The following is a 19,957-nucleotide window of genomic DNA, read 5'->3' as shown; positions in this document are numbered from 1 at the left end:
GAGCAGCTTTTCATGTGCTTCCTGGCCATCTGTGTGTCTTCTTTGGAGGAATGCCTATTTAGGTCTTCTGCCTATTTTTGGATTGGGTTGTTTGTTTTTTTAATATGGAGCTGCATGAGTTGTTTATATATTTTGGAGATTATCCTTTGTCCATTGATTCATTTGCAAATATTTTCTCCCATTCTGAGGGTTGTCTTTTCATCTTGTTTATGGTTTCCTTTGCTGTGCAAAAGCTTTTAAGTTTCATTAGGTCCCATTTGTTTATTTTTGTTTTTATTTCCATTACTCTAGCAGGTGGATCAAAAAAGATCTTGCTGTGATTTATGTCAAAGAGTGTTCTTCCTATGTTTTCCTCTAAGAGTTTTATAGTGTCCATCTTACATTTAGGTCTCTAATCCATTTTGAGTTTATTTTTGTGTATGGTGTTAGGGAGTGTTCTAATTTCATTCTTTTATGTGTAGCTGTCGAGTTTTCCCAGCAACACTTATTGAAGAGACTGTCTTTTCTCCATCGTATATCCTTGCCTCCTTTGTCATAGATTAGTTGACCATATGTGCATGAGTTTGTCTCTGAGCTTTCTATCCTGTTCCATAGATCTATGTTTCTGGGTTTTGTGCCAGCACCATATTGTCTTGATTACTGTAGCTTTGTAGTATACTCTGAACTCAGGGAGCCTGATTCCTCCAGCTCTTTTTTTCCCCCTCAAGACTGCTTTGGCTATTCGGGGTCTTTTGTGTCTCCATACAAATTTTAAGATTTTTTGTTCTAGTTCTTTAAAAAATGCCATTGGTAATTTGATAGGGATTGCATTGAATCTGTAGATTGCTTTGGGTAGTATAGTCATTTTCACAATATTGATTCTTCATGTTCAAGAACATGGTATATCTCTCCATCTGTTGGTATCATCTTTAATTTCTTTCATCAGTGTCTTATAGTTTTCTGCATACAGGTCTTTTGTCTCCCTAGGTAGGTTTTTCCTAGGTATTTTATTCTTTTTGTTGCAATGGTAAATGGGAGTGTTTCCTTAATTTCTCTTTCACATTTTTCATAATTAATGTATAGGAATGCAAGAGATTTTTGTGCATTAATTTTGTATCCTGCAACTTTACCAAATTCATTGATTAGCTCTAGTAGTTTTCTGGTGGCATCTTTAGGATTCTCTATGTATAGTATCATGTCATCTGCAAACAATGAGAGTTTTACTTCTTCTTTTGCAATTTGTATTCTTTTCATTTCTTTTTCTTCTCTGATTGCCATGGCTAGGACTTCCAAACCTATGTTGAATAATAGTGGTGAGAGTGGACATCCTTGTCTGGTTCCTGATCTTAGAGGAAATGCTTTCAGTTTTTCACCATTGAGAATGATGTCTGCTGTGGGTTTGTTGTATATGGGCTTTATTATGTTGAGGTAGGTTCCCTCTATGCCCACTTTCTGGAGAGTTTTTATCATAAATTGGTGTTGAATTTTGTCAAAAGCTTTTTCTGCATCTATTGAGATGATCATATGGTTTTTATTCTTCAATTTGTTAATATGGTGTATCACATTGTTTGATTTGCGTATATTTAAGAATCCTTGCATCCCTGGGATAAATCCCACTTGATAATGGTATATGATCCTTTTAATGTGTTGTTGAATTCTGTTTGCTATTATTTTGTTGAGGATTTTTACATCTATATTCATCAGTGATATTGGCCTGTAATTTTCTTTTTTTGTAGTATCTTTGTCTGGTTTTGCTATCAGGGTGATGGTGGCCTCATAGAATGAGTTTGGGAGTTTTCCTTCCTCTGCATTTTTTTGGAAGACTTTGAGAAGAATGGCTGTTACCTCTTCTCTAAATGTTTGATAGAATTCACCCGTGAAGCCATATGGTCCTGGACGTTTGTTCGTTGGAAGATATTTAATCACAGTTTCAATTTTGTTACTTGTGATTGGTCTGTTCATATTTTCTATTTCTTCCTGGTTCAGTCTTGGAACTTTATACATTTCTAAGAATTTGTCCATTTCTTCCACATTGTCCAGTTTATTGGCATAGAGTTGCTTATAGTAGTCTCTTACGCTGCTTTGTATTTCTACGGTGTCTGTTGTAACTTCTCCTTTTTGATTTCTAATTTTATTGATTTTAGTCCTCTCCCTCTTTTTCTTGATTAGTCTGGTAATGGTTTATCAATTTTGTTTATGTTCTCAAAGAACCAGCTTTTAGTTTTATTCATCTTTGCTATTGTTTTCTTTGTTTCTATTTCATTTATTTATGCTCTGATCTATATGATTTCTTTCCTTCTGCTAACTTTGGGTTTTGTTTGTTCTTCTTTCTCTAGTTCCTTTAGGTGTAAGGTTAGATTGTTTATTTGAGACTTTTCTTGTTTCTTGAGGCAGGCTTGTATAGCTATAAACTTCCCTCTGAGAACACTTTTGCTGCATCCCATAGGTTTTGGATCGTCGTGTTTTCATTGTCATTAGTCTCCAGGTATTTTCTGATTTCCTCTTTGATTTCTTCAGTGATCTCTTGATTATTTAGTAACGTATTGTTTAGCCTCCATGTTTTGTGTTTTTTACATTTTTCCCCTGTAGTTCACTTCTAATCTCAAAGCATTGTAGTCAGAAAAGATGCTTGATATGATTTCAATTGTCTTAAATTTACTGTGGCTTGATTTGTGACCCAAGATGTGATCTATCCTGGAGAATGTTCCATGCACACTTGAGAAGAAAGTGTAATCTGCTGTTTTGGGATGGAATGTCCTGTAAATATTAATTAAATCTATCTGGTCTGTTGTGTCATTTAAAGCTTCTGTTTCCTTATTTATTTTAATTTTGGATGATCTGTCCATTGGTGTAAGTGAAGTGTTAAATTCCCCCACTATTATTGTATTACTGTCAATTTCCTCTTTTATAGCTGTTAGCAGTTGCCTTATGTATTGAAGTGCTCCTATGTTGGGTGCATATATATTTATAATCGTTATATCTTCTTCTTGGATTGATCCCTTGATCATTATGTAGTGTCCTTCCTTGTCTCTTCTAACATTCTTTATTTTAAAGTCTGTTTTATCTGTTACGAGTATTGCTACCCCAGCTTTCTTCTGATTTCCATTTGCATGGAATACCTTTTTCCATCCCCTCACTTTCAGTCTGGATGTGTCCCTAGATTTGAAGTGGTCTCTTGTACACAGCTTATATATGGGTCTTGTTTTTGTATCCATTCAGCAAGCCTGTGTCTTTTGGTTGGAGCATTTAATCCATTCACGTTTAAGGTAATTAGCAATATGTATGTTCCTAAGACCATTTTTAAATTGTCTTGGGTTTGTTTTTTAGGTCCTTTTCTTCTCTTGTGTTTCCCACTTAGAGAAGTTCCTTTAGCATTTGTTGTAGTGCTGGTTTGGTGGTGCTGAATTCTCTTAGCTTTTGCTTGTCTGTAAAGCTTTTGATTTCTCCATCGAATCTGAATGAGATCCTTGCCAGGTAGAATAATCTTGGTTGTAGGTTCTTCCCATTCATCACTTTAAATATATCATGCCACTCCCTTCCAACTTGTAGAGTTTCTGCTTGAGAAATCAGCTGTTAACCTTATAGGAGTTCCTTTGTATGCTATTTGTCGTTTTTCCCTTGCTGCTTTCAGTAATTTTTCTTTGTCTTTAATTTTTGCCAATTTGATTACTATGTGTTTCGGCGTGTTTCTCCTTGGGTTTATCCTGTATGGCACTCTGCACTTCCTGGACTTGGGTGGCTAGTTCCTGTCCCATGTTCAGGAGGTTTTCGAGTATAATCTCTTCAAATATTTTCTCAGTCCTTTCTCTCTCTCGTCTCCTTCTGGGACCCCTATAATGCGAATGTTGTTGCATTTAATGTTGTCCCAGAGGTCTCTTAGGCTGTCTTCATTTCTTTTCATTTTTTTTTCTTTATTTGTTCCACACCAGTGAATTCCTTCATTCTGTCTTCCAGGTCACTTATCCATTCTTCTGCCTCAGTTTTTCTGCTATTGACTCCTTCTAGTGTAGTTTTCATTTCAGTTATTGTATTGTTCATCTCTGTTTGTTCTTTAATTCTTCTAGGTCTTTGTTAAACACTTCTTGCATCTTCTCGATCTTTGACTCCATTCTTTTTCCGAGGTCCTGGATCAGCTTCACTATCATTATTATGAATTCTTTTTCTGGAAGGTTGCCTATCTCCACTTCATTTATTTTTTTTCTGGGGTTTTTTATCTCGTTCCTTCATCTGGTACATAGCCGTCTGCCTTTTCATCTTGTCTATCTTTCTGTTAATGCGGTTTTTGTTCCACAGGCTGCAGGATTGTAGTTCTTCTTGCTTCTGCTGTCTGCCCTCTCCTTTTTTCTTTTTCTTGCATTTCATATTCAATCCAACAGTAATCCATTAGTAAGTCAACCCTATCTTGAGAATATGCCGAGATTCTGGTCCCTTCTCACCACCTCTATTGGTATTTAACTACACCCCATCCTATCTACCATTATCTTTCTCCTGGATTACTATAATCCCTGCTAACTGAATTCTGCTTCTCCCTTGTCCCTAGTTTATCTTCAGTACAGCAGCTACAGTGATCTATTAATACCTAAAACAGTTAATATCATTGCTCTGCTCATAACACTTCAAGAGCACCTTATTTCACTTAAAGGGAAAAAAAAATCAAAGTCCTCATGAAGGGTTCTATGTGACATGCCCTCCATCACTTCTCTGGCTCCATCTACAACTTCCTTTTCTCATTCTGTTCCAGTCACACTGTTCTCCTTGCCTTCCTCAAACATACCAGGCACACATCCATCTTAACACCTATCTTCTGAATGATTCCTCAACCTAGAATGCTTTTCCCCCAAATATCTTCCTGCTAATTCCTTCACCTTAAGATTTTCCCCAGTTTTCACCTTGTCTATGAGGCCTACACTAAACACTCTATTTAAAGTTGTAGTGGACTTCCCTGGTGCTGCAGTGGTTAGGAATCCACCCACAAACGCAGGGGACATGGGTTCGAGCTCTGGTCCAGGAAGATCCTATATGCCCCAGAGCTACTAAGCCTGTGCACCACAAACTGAGCCTGCACTCTAGAGCCTGTGAGCCACAACTACTGAGCCCTTGCACCACAACTACTAAAGCCCATGCACCTAGAGCCCATAGTCCGCAACAAGAGAAGCCACTGCAGTGAGAAGCCCATGCACTGCAGCCAAGAGTAGCCACCCTCACCACAACTAGAGAAAGCCTGCATGCAGCAATGAAGACCCAACGCAGCCAAAAATTAATTAATTAAAAAAACTGTAGTCCCCTGATCCTTTCTTCCCCTTAACCTGCTCTCCTTTTGCTTCCTTCTATACACTTATAAACTTTTAATGTATAAACTTTTAATCAAATTGATGTATGTTATTTATTGTTGTTATCTGTCAGTCTCTGATAAACTATAGACTATAGTGCCATGGGGTAGCAGAATCTTTGTTTTATTTATTGATGCATCCCATGTGTATACAGCACTACCTGGCACATAGTAGGTATTTGGTAAATATTTGTGGAATTGAACTGAACTAGAGGAAGAATAAAATCTCAAAATACTCTGAGGGATACAGATACATGAGTTCTCCCTAATCCTTAGCTTATGGTCAAATTGAAGAAGGCCTTCCCTAACCATCTCATCAAAATCATGTTCCTTGTGCTATACTCTCTCTTAGCATTCAGTAATGTTCTTTCCTATCACTTATCACTATTTGTAATTATGTATTTATTTGTGTGATTTGTTAATTTAATGTCTAGATGGTGACCTCCATGCTGGCAAGGATCGTGACATATTATATTCCAACATCTTGTAGGCCAGTGCTTGGCACATGATAGGTATAGAGTAAATATTTGATTAATCCATTTATTCATTCATTTAACAAATATTTATTGAGTGCCTACTGTATACCAATCACTATTGTAGTCATTGGAAATATAGCTATGAATGAAACAAAGTCCCTTCCCTCATGAATCTTATATTCTAATGGGGAAGAGAAATTATAAATAAAGTAAAATATGTGACATATCACATGGTGATAAAAGATTATGGGGACATCAAGTGGTAAATAAATGATGAGAGGAGGTTGAGCATAGCCAATGAACTTCCACCAGACTAGGTTTGGACATGGCTATTTTCCTTCTCTAAAATATTGGAGGTGGTTGGGTGAAGGTGAGGGAGGCGGTTAAGCAGGAAAAGCAAAAACGTGGGCTTAGAGCTGAGTAGAAAGTCAATAAGCCAAAATTGGGAGTCCTAAAAAGGCACCAGTATAAAAGGAGAAAATGCAAGTGTCAAAGCTCACATTATACTGAGTATGCTTGATTAGAAGTTGGGGTCCAGAACCAAGATTCCAGGAAGCAGAGATATGAGAATAAGAGTGAATGGGGAACAAATGAGGTTAGGCTACTTACAATTATATCAAACTTCTCAATTTCCCACTATATTATGTGTATATCAGCAAAGCACACCAATTTTTTTATTCACCTGTCTTTGACCTTTGAATGTTCAAGGACATCAAAACTATGAGACCAATGAAGAATTGCATTTATAAGTGATAAACCTGTTTCATCCTTAGACAGTCATTGGCTAAAGCTTCTTCTGTTGAATTAGATTCATTCAATTAAGGGCTTTGTATGCAAACCTATATCCTTAAGAGATTAAAGATGCAATTTAGACACACATTTTAGAAGCTGAATGCATGAATCATTATTTTAGTACATATTGTCCATTAATCTGCTGTTCTATTAGGAACCCATTTGGAATGTGGCTGCTTACTAATTAGCAGGATTCTAGTGCTGAGGTGCTTCCTGATTAAATGTCCTTTAGAATCAATAAAACATCAGGAGGGTTTATGGTGATGTGGGATTAGCCCCATCTAACCAAGTAAAATGAGTTGTGTTCTTTTCTTAAACTATCACGTTGCAAGAGCTGATGAGAGGAGCAATTTCGAGAACACTGTGGCAAAGTTGTTTTGTGTGTGTGTGTGTGTGTGTGTGTGTGTGTGTTTCAACATTGAGATTTTGTTTTTTGCCATTTCCCTACCAAGCAGAGACATTAGTGAATGACTGCCAGGATAAGGCGATTTTGAGAAAGACTTGATTACGATTTCAAATCTCTACTCTGAATCACCCTTATGAGTGAGGGAGTTCAGGTTGTGTTGAATGGAAATTATTATCCCAGTTCTTGCCCAGGAACATGTAAGTCAGAATTAGTATTTAATGTTTCTGTGTGACTTTGCAGTAAATGGTAATTAATTAGGGCAGAGGGAGAACAGGAGGCAAACTAATACTCTAAAACTGTATTGGCAAAATTAAATGCTTCAAACCCAGTTTAAAACATAGGCACATAAGCCAAATTGTGTCAGGGGAGGGGATAAATAATGAAGCTGCTATGGAGGCTTTGTAAATAGAGTGGTGCAATTGACATAGCCCCAAGTAGAACTTATCATACACATCTGGCCCATTGTTGGGAGTGCAATTAGGTTGAAAATGACTGGTTTGATAATCCTAGGAACAATCAGAGGATTTTAGGAGATAAAGGAAACATGAGGTGTCTGATTCAGCAATTACTTTTTAATGGGAATAGGAAAATTGTTAGGCGGTGAGCTATTAGAGACATGGTATGAATCTGCCCATTGGTTGGGTCCTGGAAACCAGATCTGGCTTTTAAGAGTTCATTAATTCCAATCTTCTCTTCCAGAGCCCATAATTCATATGGGATAAGAATTCTAATAATAATATTGCTAATAAAGTTATTATTAATAATAGCCAACATTTACATAGTGTTTGCTATATTCCAGGCAATGTTCTAAGTGCTTTATAAATATTAACTCTTTTAATCCTTACACATACTTCATGAGATAGGTACTATTATTTTTCAAATGAGGAAGCTGAGGAACAGAAAGGCTAAAACTAGTATGTAACTGATAAATGAATTCATCAATAAGGCTAAGTCAAACGCAGACTCTCTAGCTTCGGGGTCTTGGCTTTTAATACACTATACCAACTCTCCTACAAGTCCTATGCAACTTAAAGGCTTATAGGATAGTGGCTAGGCACAGGGGCTTTAGGCAAACTGCCTGCATTTCATAGCCAGCTCTACCCTTGGCTTGGTGCTGAACACAGTTCTGGATTTGAGGAGCTCAGTATCTTATTGCCCTAAGACCCAGGAGAGGTGTAGGATATGAATACAAAGTGAGGAAACTTTTAAGTTCCAGGGGCATGTATAATCCAAGGAAGCCCACGGCTTGCAGGTAGCATCTCTTCAGTGGTTTAGCACCTCCACTACCCCTTCAGCCCCCATCCATGCAGAAAGGCATCATGAGCTCCGGAATCACATAGGCCTAGACGGAAATCCCAACACTGAGTGCGCTGGCTTTGAGAACTTGGACAAGTCACTAATTTCTCTGAACCTTAATTTTCCACCTGTCAAACGGAAAAAGAATCCTTGCTTCTGGATTTGAGAGTTTATTGACTATGTATCAAGGAAGGGCTATGCTTCTCACAGGTAACTGGAAGGTGAGAAGAATACAGTTTAGGCTACATGAGTAAGAGGGTGAAAGCAAAGAAAGATGGTGCAGTTGGATGAGCTTTCCAGCAACTGAGTAAAATAACAACCAAAATAACCTCCTGACTCAGAAGGATTGATGCATGTATGCCTCACATGTCCAGGCATGGGGCTACATGCTCTACATGGCTTATCTCATTTCATACTCCCAACAGCCCCATGAGTTGATGTATTTTTACACCCACTTCACAGATGAATAAAATGAGGTTCAGAGTCCTTAAGTGAATTGTCTCAAAAGTTGGGATTCTTTAAATCTTTGTTCCTATTATGGGTTGAATTTTATCCCCCCTAAATTCATTTGTTGAATCCCTAACCCCCAGCCCTTAGACTATATATTTGACGATAAGGTCTTTAAGGAGGTGATTAAATTAAGACGGGGCCATTAGAGTGAGCCCACATCTGACCTGACTGGTGTCCTTATAAAAAGAGGAAGTTTGGACACACAGAGAGACACTAAGGATGGGCTCACCCAGAGAAAAGACCCCGTGAAGACATAGCGAAAAGGTGGCCATCTGTAGGCAAGGAGGAGCCTCAGAAGAAGCCAAATCTATAGACGTCTTGATTTTGGACTTCTAGCCTCCAGAACTGTGAGAAAATAAATTTCTGTTGTTTAAGCCACCCAGTCTGTGGTGTTCTGTTATAGCACCCCAGCAAACTATACAGCCCCTGCAGGCTAACAGTCCCTTGCATAGTCTTTTTTCTATCTGCCTCCTTTTCCTAGCATATTTTGTGCACCTCAGCTGGAATAGTAGATTACAGGATTCTCAAGGGAATGGCTCTAATGATTTAACTTTTCAAATCATGGGACTTAACTATGATTCTAGCAGTCTGAACAGAGCTGGCTCTTCAGTACTACTTAATACTCAGCTGAGCTTGGTAGGACTTGTAGGAGCTCACCAGATGAGGGACGGGGAAGGGTAACTCAGAGATAGAGGGAGCAGTGTGTGCTAAGACAAAGAAGCAACAAGAACATAGGTTTGGAGAACCAAACTGTCCATTGTGACCAGAGGATACATTTCACAAGGTGGAGAAAGGCAATGAGCTTGGGAAGGAAGTACTGGCACACCTTTGATTGAAGCCTGTATAAAACTCAGAGAGAAACATGTCACCTGTAAGTAACATCATCAAGATTACAAGGATGTTCCTATGAAATAGCCCCCATTATGTTTTTGGCATCTGCAGAACAGATGACATTTTAATTTTATTAAAATTCCAATGAACAAATGAAGAGGCAAAAAAAAAAAAAAACCAACAAAAAACACACACCAGAAACAAAAACTAATAGGCACTCTAGTCTCCGAATCTAGAAGGAAGCTCCACTGACTGTAAACACATGGAATCTGGGAAAATCATTGAGTTGGTGCCCCCAGCTTTGTCCTGCCTACCTATAAAAAGTGCAGAAGATGGAAGATATTTCATCCCTTCACCAGTCTTCCCCTTGATTTGGAGGCCCCAAGTCTTAACCAACCAGAACATGACATAGATGCTACTTTCTGTATCCACCTGAGTACTGCTCCTTCCTCTCCTTCCCTCATCCAAGGTTACACACCAGTACACTTACCCACACACTGCTTTTCTGTGCCTATGCAGAGACCACAACTTCTAGGAACGATAGAGCAGAATGTTGGGGTGAAGAAGGCAGGAATAGCTAGACCCGGCTGTGGTATTTGCATATGGAAATATAAAGTCACGTGGGTTGAAGAAGAAAGAGGGGATCCCTGGTAATTGTATATATTGAGGAGTGTGTAAAAAATTAATATACAGGGCTTCCCCGGTGGCGCAGTGGTTGAGGGTCCGCCTGCCGATGCAGGGGATTCGGGTTCGTGTCCCGGTCCGGGAAGATCCCACATACCGCGGAGCGGCTGGGCCCGTGAGCCATGGCCGCTGAGCCTGCGCGTCTGGAGCCTGTGCTACGCAATGGGAGAGGCCACAACAGGGAGAGGCCCAAGTACCGTAAAAAAAAAATTAATATACGGAAACCTCAGTTTATTAGAGTTGGGAGACCAGAAGGGAAAGCTCTCATGCCCTGCGATATTAGAGCCCAACAGTAAGGAAGGACTTTTCTGGCAAGGACTCAGCCAATGAGAAGCCATGGACGCTTTGTTTATTATAGCCCTCCCAACTCTCTTTTCCTTTCTATAAAAGCATTCTTTCCCTTGCTGTCTGGGGGACTTGAGCATGGCTCACCATGATTGCAGACCACAAACTGCAATTCTCTATTGATCCTGAATAAACCCATCTTTGCTGGAGAAATATCTGGCAATCTGTTTGTTTCAGGTCAACAAGTGTACCCATTATGACATACTACACCAATTTAGTGTCTGATATCCAGCAGGTGTGGTGAGAAGATCCCGCCTCTGAGGTGGTCCCAACAGAGGGGCACAAAACAAATGCCTGAAAAGCACCAAATATTGGTGGGAGTCTTCACTCACCCCTTGACTGAGGGGCTGAATGAGCAGTGAGTAGGACCAAGGGAAACTTATGAAACTCATCTATTGGGTTGTACAGAATGTGAACAGTTCCTCACTGACACTGAATAAAGAGAAAACCCTAACATATGAGGCCTAATTTTCAAAAATACTGCAGAACAGGGAGGTGTAATTATGATCCCACAGGCTCCAAATAACAGTAAACTTTTGGAAATGATTTACTCTAGAAACTAGAAAACATTTAGAAAGCCACTAGTGTTCTCTATAGGATATAAGGAGCCATGTCTCTGTTGAAATGAATTGTAATGTAATAAGCATAATGAGATTAAAAATGAAATGTAAAAAGCACTAAAGTGAACAGAAGAAATTAAAATGAACTTGGTGAAATGTGGATAGTTTCCAGGAAACTGAAACTTCTACAGCATAATGAAGAGGTAACCAGGATGGTGACTATGTTTGGTGATGGATATTAACTAGACTTATTGTGATCATTTTGCAATATATACATATATCGAATCATTATGCTGTACACTTGAAGCTAATATGTTATATGTCAATTATATCTCAATTTAAAAATAAAACAATCAAGGAAATCTGAATATTGTTAGATATTTAATGATATTAAGACACTTATGTTAAATGTTTAAGTCAACAAGCCTTTTCTTTGAAGGGTCACATAATAAATGTTAAAGGCTTTGTGGGTCTATAATCTGTTGCAACTATTCAACTATGTCATTGTGGCCTGAAAGCCGCCAAAAACAACACATAACGAATGGCCAGGGTGGTGTTTTAAAAAAATATTATTTACAAAAGAAAGAGGGATAACTAGAAATCAATGAACAGCAAAATTAATGCTAGAGAAAATCTAGTGCATAATGTCAAACTTGAGAGGTTTCCACAAAATCTAGAGAAAAAGAACAGAAAAAAATGAAAACGGATAGTAGAGATAGAAGAATAAAAATAGAAATTGAACCTAAGGTGCCCTGAAATTGTGGAATAAGAAACTAGAAGAATTGGACAAGAAATAAAACCAAAAGTCACAGCTGAAGAAATTTTGCAGAGATGGGAAAAAGAAAAACCCTCTGTGTAGACTGAATGGATTTGTTATGATCTAAACTAAATTAAGAAAAAAAGTATCCATGTCCCTCCTGACAAAACTTTTGTGCTACAGAGACAAAGAAAATTATTTAAGGATGCAGCCAAAACAAAATAAAACTAAACCAAAGCAAATAAATGAAAAAAAGTAATTATAAATGAATCCAAATCAGACTGACCTCATACTTTAGCAATGTGGACAAGTGGAAAGGAGGAATCACTAATATGGAGGACCAACTATAAATTATACATGAATTTCTGACTGGGCAGAGGGTCAGCGCCCCTAACACACCCCAACCTCCAGTGCACTGTTCAAGGGTCAACTGTAGTATGTTTCTTTCAATCTGGCATTTAAGCACCATAATAAAGATGTTTAACTTAAAGTAAAAAAACAACAACAACAACAACAACAACTTCTGCAATAGTAGATATCAGAAGACACTGAAACCATGTTCATGGAATTCCAAACGGGGGTGGGAAATGTAACTGAAACCAAGTTATATTACATTCATGTGTAAGGCCATAGAATACAATGGTTAAGGGTGCAGGATTTGGAGTCAGACAGTCAGGGTTTAAATTGTGGCTCCTCCATTGATCAGCGTGACCATAGCCAAGTCATTTACATGTCTAATAAGATGGTTGTCTCAATTAAATGAGAGAATGCACACAAAGTACTCAGAACGCTAATTAAAGGCCATTTTAACTTAAGTTTGGATGAAGTTAGAATTGGAACGCAGATCTGCCTGAATCTACAATCAGGCTCACAGACCTTGTCCTTCAATCCTGACCTCTCTGACTCAACATGAAGAGTTTGGCACCTGGTACTGTGATTAGAATTACACTGCCTTTTATGGCAACAAGAACCCATTCTCACACTTAAATTGTCAATGGCTCTTTGAAGGTCCTAGAGTAATATAAAGAGTATGGAATAAAGAACGTATTTTATTAGAGGATCTAAAGGATTTCATTGGTCACTTAAGTCCTATATACCACTTAAATCAGGCAGTGTCCAAGTTCAGTACTTAGAAAAATTTCCTGTAATTTCCCTCCCCTGCTATCAGCAAAAATTCAAGAAAGGGCAAGAGAGTTTCTGGTGCCATCTTGTCCAGAGCCCTTACTGAATATTTGCTAACTCCTAACAGTTCTGAAAAATAAATGTTATGCCATGTGGAAATATAAATGGATTTAGGTTTTTGTTGTGTTGTTGTTCAATGGGTCAGAAGATGCTGTAGGCATAAACCTGGCCCTCCTAAGAGGAGGGAATTGCAGGAAGTGTAGAAGACGGGAGATGCTTCTACTGCAGTTCATTTCCAGATCTGTGCTAATATCAGATCTTTGTATGTTTATTAATATTCCTTAAGAGTGCTACTTCTCCAACTTTCTTTTCCCTGCCTAGCCTTGCAGCAGCTGATATAGTCATCAGTTTATCTGGCTTGTGGTTCTGTACAGCTATGCCTTATCTATTCTTGTGCCTAAAGTGACATGAAGCTCTGGAGGTCATATTTTCTATACTGACAAAGAACTTTTCTGATTTGTGATACCATGTATAGAAAAAGTTTTATGAGGTATAAGCAAAACAAACTAGTTATGTATCTAATGAGTTTATAGAGGTTCCTTAAAAAACTAAAAATAGAGCTACCCTATGATTCAGCAATCCCACTCCTGGGCGTAAATCCAGAGGAAACCAGAATTTGAAAAGATATATACACCACAATGTTCATTGCAGCATTATTTACAATAGCCAGAAGGCAGAAGCAACCTAAATGTCCATCGACAGATGAATGTATAAAGAAGATGTGGTATGTGTGTGTGTGTATATATATGTATGTATATATATATATACATACATACACACACACACACACACACACACACACACACACACACACACAATGGAATATTACTCAGCCATAAAAAAGAATGAAATAATGCCATTTGCAGCAACATGGATATACCTGGAGGTTATTATACTAAGCAAAGTAAGCCAGACAGAGAAAGAGAAATATCATATGATATTGTTTATATGTGGAATATTTTAAAAAATGGCACAAATGAACTTATATACAAAACAGAAATAGACCCACAGACATAGAAAAAAAACTTATGGTTACCAAAGGGGAAGAGGTTGGGAGCAATAAATTAGGAGTTTGGGATTAACATGTGCACACTACTATGTATGAAATAGATAACCAACAAGGACTTACTGTATAGCACAGGTAACTATACTCAATATTTCATAATAACCTATAAGGAAAAAGAATCTGAAAAAGAAAACTGAATAAAATAAAACTGAGTAACTTTGCTATACACCTGAAACTAACACAACACTGTAAATCAACTATACTTCCGTTAAAAAATAAATAAAAAGTGTAAAATCACATGGCATTAAAACTTTCCTAGAAAACACAGGACATATTCCCACAATTGGCTCTTTATATTTGCTTGACATCTGATGGGCAAAGAGGTGATAAAAATTCTTATCAGTTGTAGTTTGGTTGCTAGAAGCAGAAACTGTTTTTTGCTAACATAAGCAAAAAGAAATATTTTTGAAAGGATATGGAGTTACACACAAAATCAGGGGAAATGAAACTTCAGGAAGCACCAGAAACAAAAATTAATCAGAGACAGAGAGTGGGAGAGAGGGAAGAAGGGAGGGAGGGAAGGATAGGGAAAGTGAAGTGATAGATTGAGATTAATTAGACTGAGTGGGTCACAACATTGTCTAGGGGAGGGTATGGGACATAGATTGTAGCCCATTACCCCAGAGAAACATATTTTTATATAAATGGAGAATGGATGTTGGGCAAGCAAATATAAGTGATTCTCACTACCAAAGTGTTCCTAAAGTACTTGTAAGTTTTAAATGACTCCCTGATTGTCAAGTGCTCATGCATTCTTCAATGCAATTTCTGCTTGGGGACTTCACTAAATATCTATTTGCACTTAGCACCCATTTCTATCCTCTTCTATGTTCTTTCCTATATTGTAATACTTCCCACACTTAGGAAGGCTAAAAAGAACATTTCCAAAGCTCCCTTAAAAACTGAGGTTCTGGAATTGATTTAAGTTCCATCACTGAAATGCAACTGCATGAGATTTCAAAGACAGGAAGACTGGGGAGAGGGGCAGGGACATTATAAGTATTTATTATTTTTCTGCAGTAGTAGCAACTCCAATAACCCTGGCAGACATCAGTTTTTCTGGTGGCCAGAATGCCCTATATACTGCCTAATCACCAAACTCATGGCCAAGGGCATCTGAGACATCAGCCAGAATTTCCTGCAGTTCCCTGGACTCTGGGCTACATCTTCTGAGGTCTAACCCTTAGCCCAGCAGCAGACACCAACCTCCATTCTACTAGCTTCTGCAATAATTTTGTGAGTGCCTAATTTCCATTTCTAGTAGAGACACTTAAAGTAGCTTGTGTTTCCTTCACTGCACCCCAGATGATACAGACATCAAAAAACCCCTTTAATATCACTATCTGTATAAGCTTTAAGCTTTATTGCACATTCTTCCAGAGCTTCCCACATTGATCACAGGTATTATGTTCCTTTTCTTTCACAGATGGCAGAATTTTGTTGAGTTGTTCAACAGAGCTTCATCTTATTTGTCATCTGATTTGCCTCCCAGTGAGTCTGGTTATTTTGTTCCTCGAGAGACCTCCTATTCCCAGAGCTCTAGTTGAGGCTGTGACTTAGCTCCAATGGTTTGTTAGTTGGGTTTCATCTCATTGCTCCCAGAAATGTAAATGGCTTACCAGTGAAGAAAAAATAAGAGTGAAGTTTTCCTTGATGGCTATACTTTAGGTCAGTTGGGTTGTAAAAGGCATAATTCTCCAAGCTGTATTATAACATGAAGCAGTCTCTAGTGATAGCCCTTTAAGAAGAATGCAGCACATTTACACAAGAAATCGATATTCCTTATTAGAATTTCAGTTGTACAGTCCCTTAGATCTGAGAATCCTGTAGCTAGGTACTTATCCTACTAATATCTCACCAAAGAACTCTCCAAGATTTATATATATATGTTTAGTGAACCAACTTTCTGGACACATTTTAAAAGAGACTAGTACAAGCAACTCTATGTCAATAAAATGGACAACCTGGAAGAAATGGACAAATTCTTAGAAAGGTATAACCTTCCAAGACTGAACCAGGAAGAAATAGAAAATATGAACAGACCAGTCACAAGTAATGAAATTGAAAATGTGATTAAAAATCTTCGAACAACAAAAGTCCAGGACCAGATAGCTTCACAGGTGAATTCAATCAAACATTTAGAAAAGAGCTAACACCCATCCTTCTCAAACTCTTCCAAAAATTGCAGAGGAAGGAACACTCACAAACTCATTCTACGAAACCACCATCACCCTGATACCAAAACCAGACAAAAAAAGAAAATTAGAGACCAATATCGCTGATGAATATAGATGCAAAATTCCTCAACAGGATTTGAGAAGATGGCGGAAGAGTAAGATGCGGAGATCACCTTCCTCCCCACAGGTACATCAGAAATACATCTACACGTGTAACAACTCCTATAGAACACCCACTGAACGCTGGCAGAAGACCTCAGACCTCCCAAAAGGCAAGAAATTCCCCACGTACCTGGGTAGGGCAAAAGAAAAAGGAAAAAAACATAGACAAAAGAATAGGGACGGGACCTGCACCAGTGAGAGGGAGCTGTGAAGGAGGAAAGGTCTCCACACACTAGAAGTGCCTTCGCAGGTGGAGACGGCGGGTGGTAGAGGTGGGAAGCTTCAGAGCCACGGAGGAGAGGACAGCAACAGGGGTGCGGAGGGCAAAGCAGAGAGATTCCCGCACAGTGGATCGCTGCCGACCGGCACTCACCAGCCCGAGAGGCTTGTCTGCTCACCCGCCAGGACGGGCAGGGGCTGGGAGCTAAGGCTCGGGCTTCAGTCGGAGCGCAGAGAGAGGACTGGGGTAGGCAGCGTGAACACAGCCTGAAGGGGGCTAGTGCACTACAGCTAGCCTGGAGCCGTTCCGGGAAAAGTCTGCAGCTGCCTAAGAGGCAAGAGACTTTTCCTTGCCTCTTTGTTTCCTGGTGCGCAAGGAGAGGGGATTAAGAGCGCAGCTTAAAGGAGCTCCAGAGACGGGTGCGAGCTGCGACTAACAGCGCGGACCCCAGAGACGGTCATGAGACGCTATGGCTGCTGCTGCCGCCACCAAGAAACCTGTGTGCGAGCACAGGTCACTATCCAACCCTCCCTTCCGGGGAGCCTGTGCAGCCCGCCACTACCAGGGTCCCTTGATCCAGGGACAACTTCCGCAGGAGAACGCACGGCGCGCCTCAGGCTGGTGCAACGTTACGGCCTCTGCCGCCGCAGGCTCGCCCCGCATTCATACCCCTCCCTCCCCCCGGCCTGAGTGAGCCAGAGCCCCCGAATCAGCGGCTCCTTTAACCCCGTCTTGTCTGGGTGAAAAACAGACGCCCTCCAGCGACCTACACGCAGAGGCGGGGCCAAATCCAAAGCTGAACCCAGGGAGCTGTGCGAACAGAGAAAGGGAAATTTCTCCCAGCAGCCTCAGACAGCGAATTAAAGCTCCACAATCAAATTCATGTACCCTGCATCTGTGGAATACCGGAATAGACAAGAAATCATCCCAAATTGAGAAGGTGGACTTTGGGAGCAAGATAGATTATTGTTTCCCCTTTTCCTCTTTTTCTGAGTGTGTATGTATATGCTTCTGTGTGAGATTTTGTCTGTATAGCTTTGCTTTCACCATTTGTCCTAGGGTTGTGTCCATCCGTTTTTTTTTTTTTACTTTTTAAAAATTTTTTCTTAATATTTATTTTTTATTTTAATAACTTTATTTTATCTTACTTTATTTTATTTTATCCTCTTTATTTCTTTCTTTCTTGATCTCTCTCTTTCTTTCTTTCTTTCTTTCTATTTTTTCTGCCTTTTATTCTGAGCCATGTGGAGGACAGGGTCTTGGTGCTCCAGCCGGGCATCAGGGCTGTACCACGGAGGTGGGAAAGCCAAGTTCAGGACACTGGTCCACAAGAGACCTCCCAGCTCCACATAATATCAAACGGCGAATATCTCCCAGAGATCTCCATCTCAATGCCAAGACCCAGCTTCACTCAACGACCAACAAGCTACAGTGCTGGACACGCTATGCCAAACAACTAGCAAGACAGGAACACAGCCCCATCCATTAGCAGAGAGGCTGCCTAAAATCATAATAAGGCCACAGACACCACAAAACACACCACCAGACGTGGACCTGCCCACCAGAAAGACAAGATCCAGCCTCATCCACCAGAACACAGGCACTAGTCCCCTCCACCAGGAAACCTACACAACCCACAGAACCAACATTAGCTGCTGGGGACAGAAACCAAAAACAATGGGAACTACAAACCTGCAGCCTGTGAAAAGGATACCCCAAACACAATACAATAAGCAAAATGAAAAGACAGAAAAACACACAGCAGATGAAGGAGCAAGGTAAAAACCCACCAGACCTAACAAATGAAGAGGAAATAGGCAGTCTACCTGAAAAAGAGTTCAGAATACTGATAGTAAAGATGATCCAAAATCATGGAAATAGAATAGAGAAAATGCAAGAAACATTTAGCAAGAACCTAGAAGAACTAAAGACGAAACAAGCAATGATGAACAACAAAATAAATAAAATTAAAAATAGATGGGATCAATAGCAGAATAACTGAGGCAGAAGAACGGACAAGTGACCTAGAAGATAAAATGGTGGAAATAACTACTTCAGAAGAGAATAAAGAAAAAAGAATGAAAAGAATTGAGGACAGTCTAAGAGACCTCTGAGACAACATTCAATGCACCAGCATACAAATTATAGGGGTCCCAGAAGAATAAGAGTAAAAGAAAGGGACTGAGAAAATATTTGAAGAGATTATAGTTGAAAACATCCCTAATATGGGAAAGCAAATAGTTAATCAAGTCCAGGAAAAACAGAGAGTCCCATACAGGATAAATCCAAGGAGAAACATGCCAAGACACATATTAATCAAACTATCAAAAATTAAATACAAAGAAAAAATATTAACAGCAGCAAGGGAAAAACAACAAATAACACACAAGGGAATCTCATAAGGTTAACAGCGGATCTTTCAGCAGAAAGTCTGCAAGCCAGAAGGGAGTGGCAGGACATATTTAAAGTGATGAAGGAGAAAAGCCTGCAACCAAGATTACTCTACCCAGCAATGATCTCATTCCGATTTGATGGAGAAATTAAAACCTTTACAGACAAGCAAAAGCTGAGAGAGTTCAGCATCACCAAACCAGCTTTACAACAAATGCTAAAGGATCTTCTCTAGGCAAGAAACACAAGAGAAGGAAAAGACCTACAATAACAACCCAAAACACTTTAAAAAATAGGAATAGGAACATACATATCGATAATTACCTTAAATGTAAATGGATTAAATCCTCCCACCAACGACACAGACTGGCTGAATGGATACAAAACCAACACACATATATATGCTGTCTACAAGAGACCCACTTCAGACCTAGGAACACATACAGACTGAGGTGAGGGGATGGAAAAAGATATTCCATGCAAATGGAAATCAGAACAAAGCTGGAGTAGCAATTCTCATATCAGACAAAATAGATTTTAAATTAAAGACTGTTACAAGAGACAAAAAAGGACACTACATAATGATCAAGGGATTGATCCAAGAAGAAGATATAACAATTGTAAATATTTATGCACCCATCATAGGAGCACCTCAATACATAAGGCAAATACTAAGAGCCTTAAAAGGGGAAATCGACAGTAACACAATCATAGTAAGGGCTTTAACACCCCACTTTCACCAAGGGACAGATCATCCCAAATGAAAATAAATAAGGAAACACAAGCTTTAAATG

The 19,957-nt window shown here is 39.2% G+C and overlaps 1 protein-coding gene across 1 annotated transcript in view; it reads left to right on the top strand.

The window, feature by feature from the left end:
- Positions 1-19,957, top strand: part of LOC307174905 (uncharacterized protein C1orf87) — a gene marked incomplete at both ends in the record, with an annotated part of 116,139 nt that overhangs the window by 61,593 nt on the left and 34,589 nt on the right. The window contains 1 exon segment of the mRNA XM_079899422.1: positions 15,640-15,704. Coding sequence (XP_079755548.1) covers positions 15,640-15,704 — 65 coding nt within the window.

Source organism: Stenella coeruleoalba, assembly GCF_951394435.1.
Source record: "Stenella coeruleoalba genome assembly, chromosome: 1".
Classification (NCBI taxonomy): domain Eukaryota; kingdom Metazoa; phylum Chordata; class Mammalia; order Artiodactyla; family Delphinidae; genus Stenella; species Stenella coeruleoalba.
The sequence above is the reverse complement of the archived record's forward strand: the minus strand, read 5'-3'. Positions and strand labels throughout refer to the sequence as shown.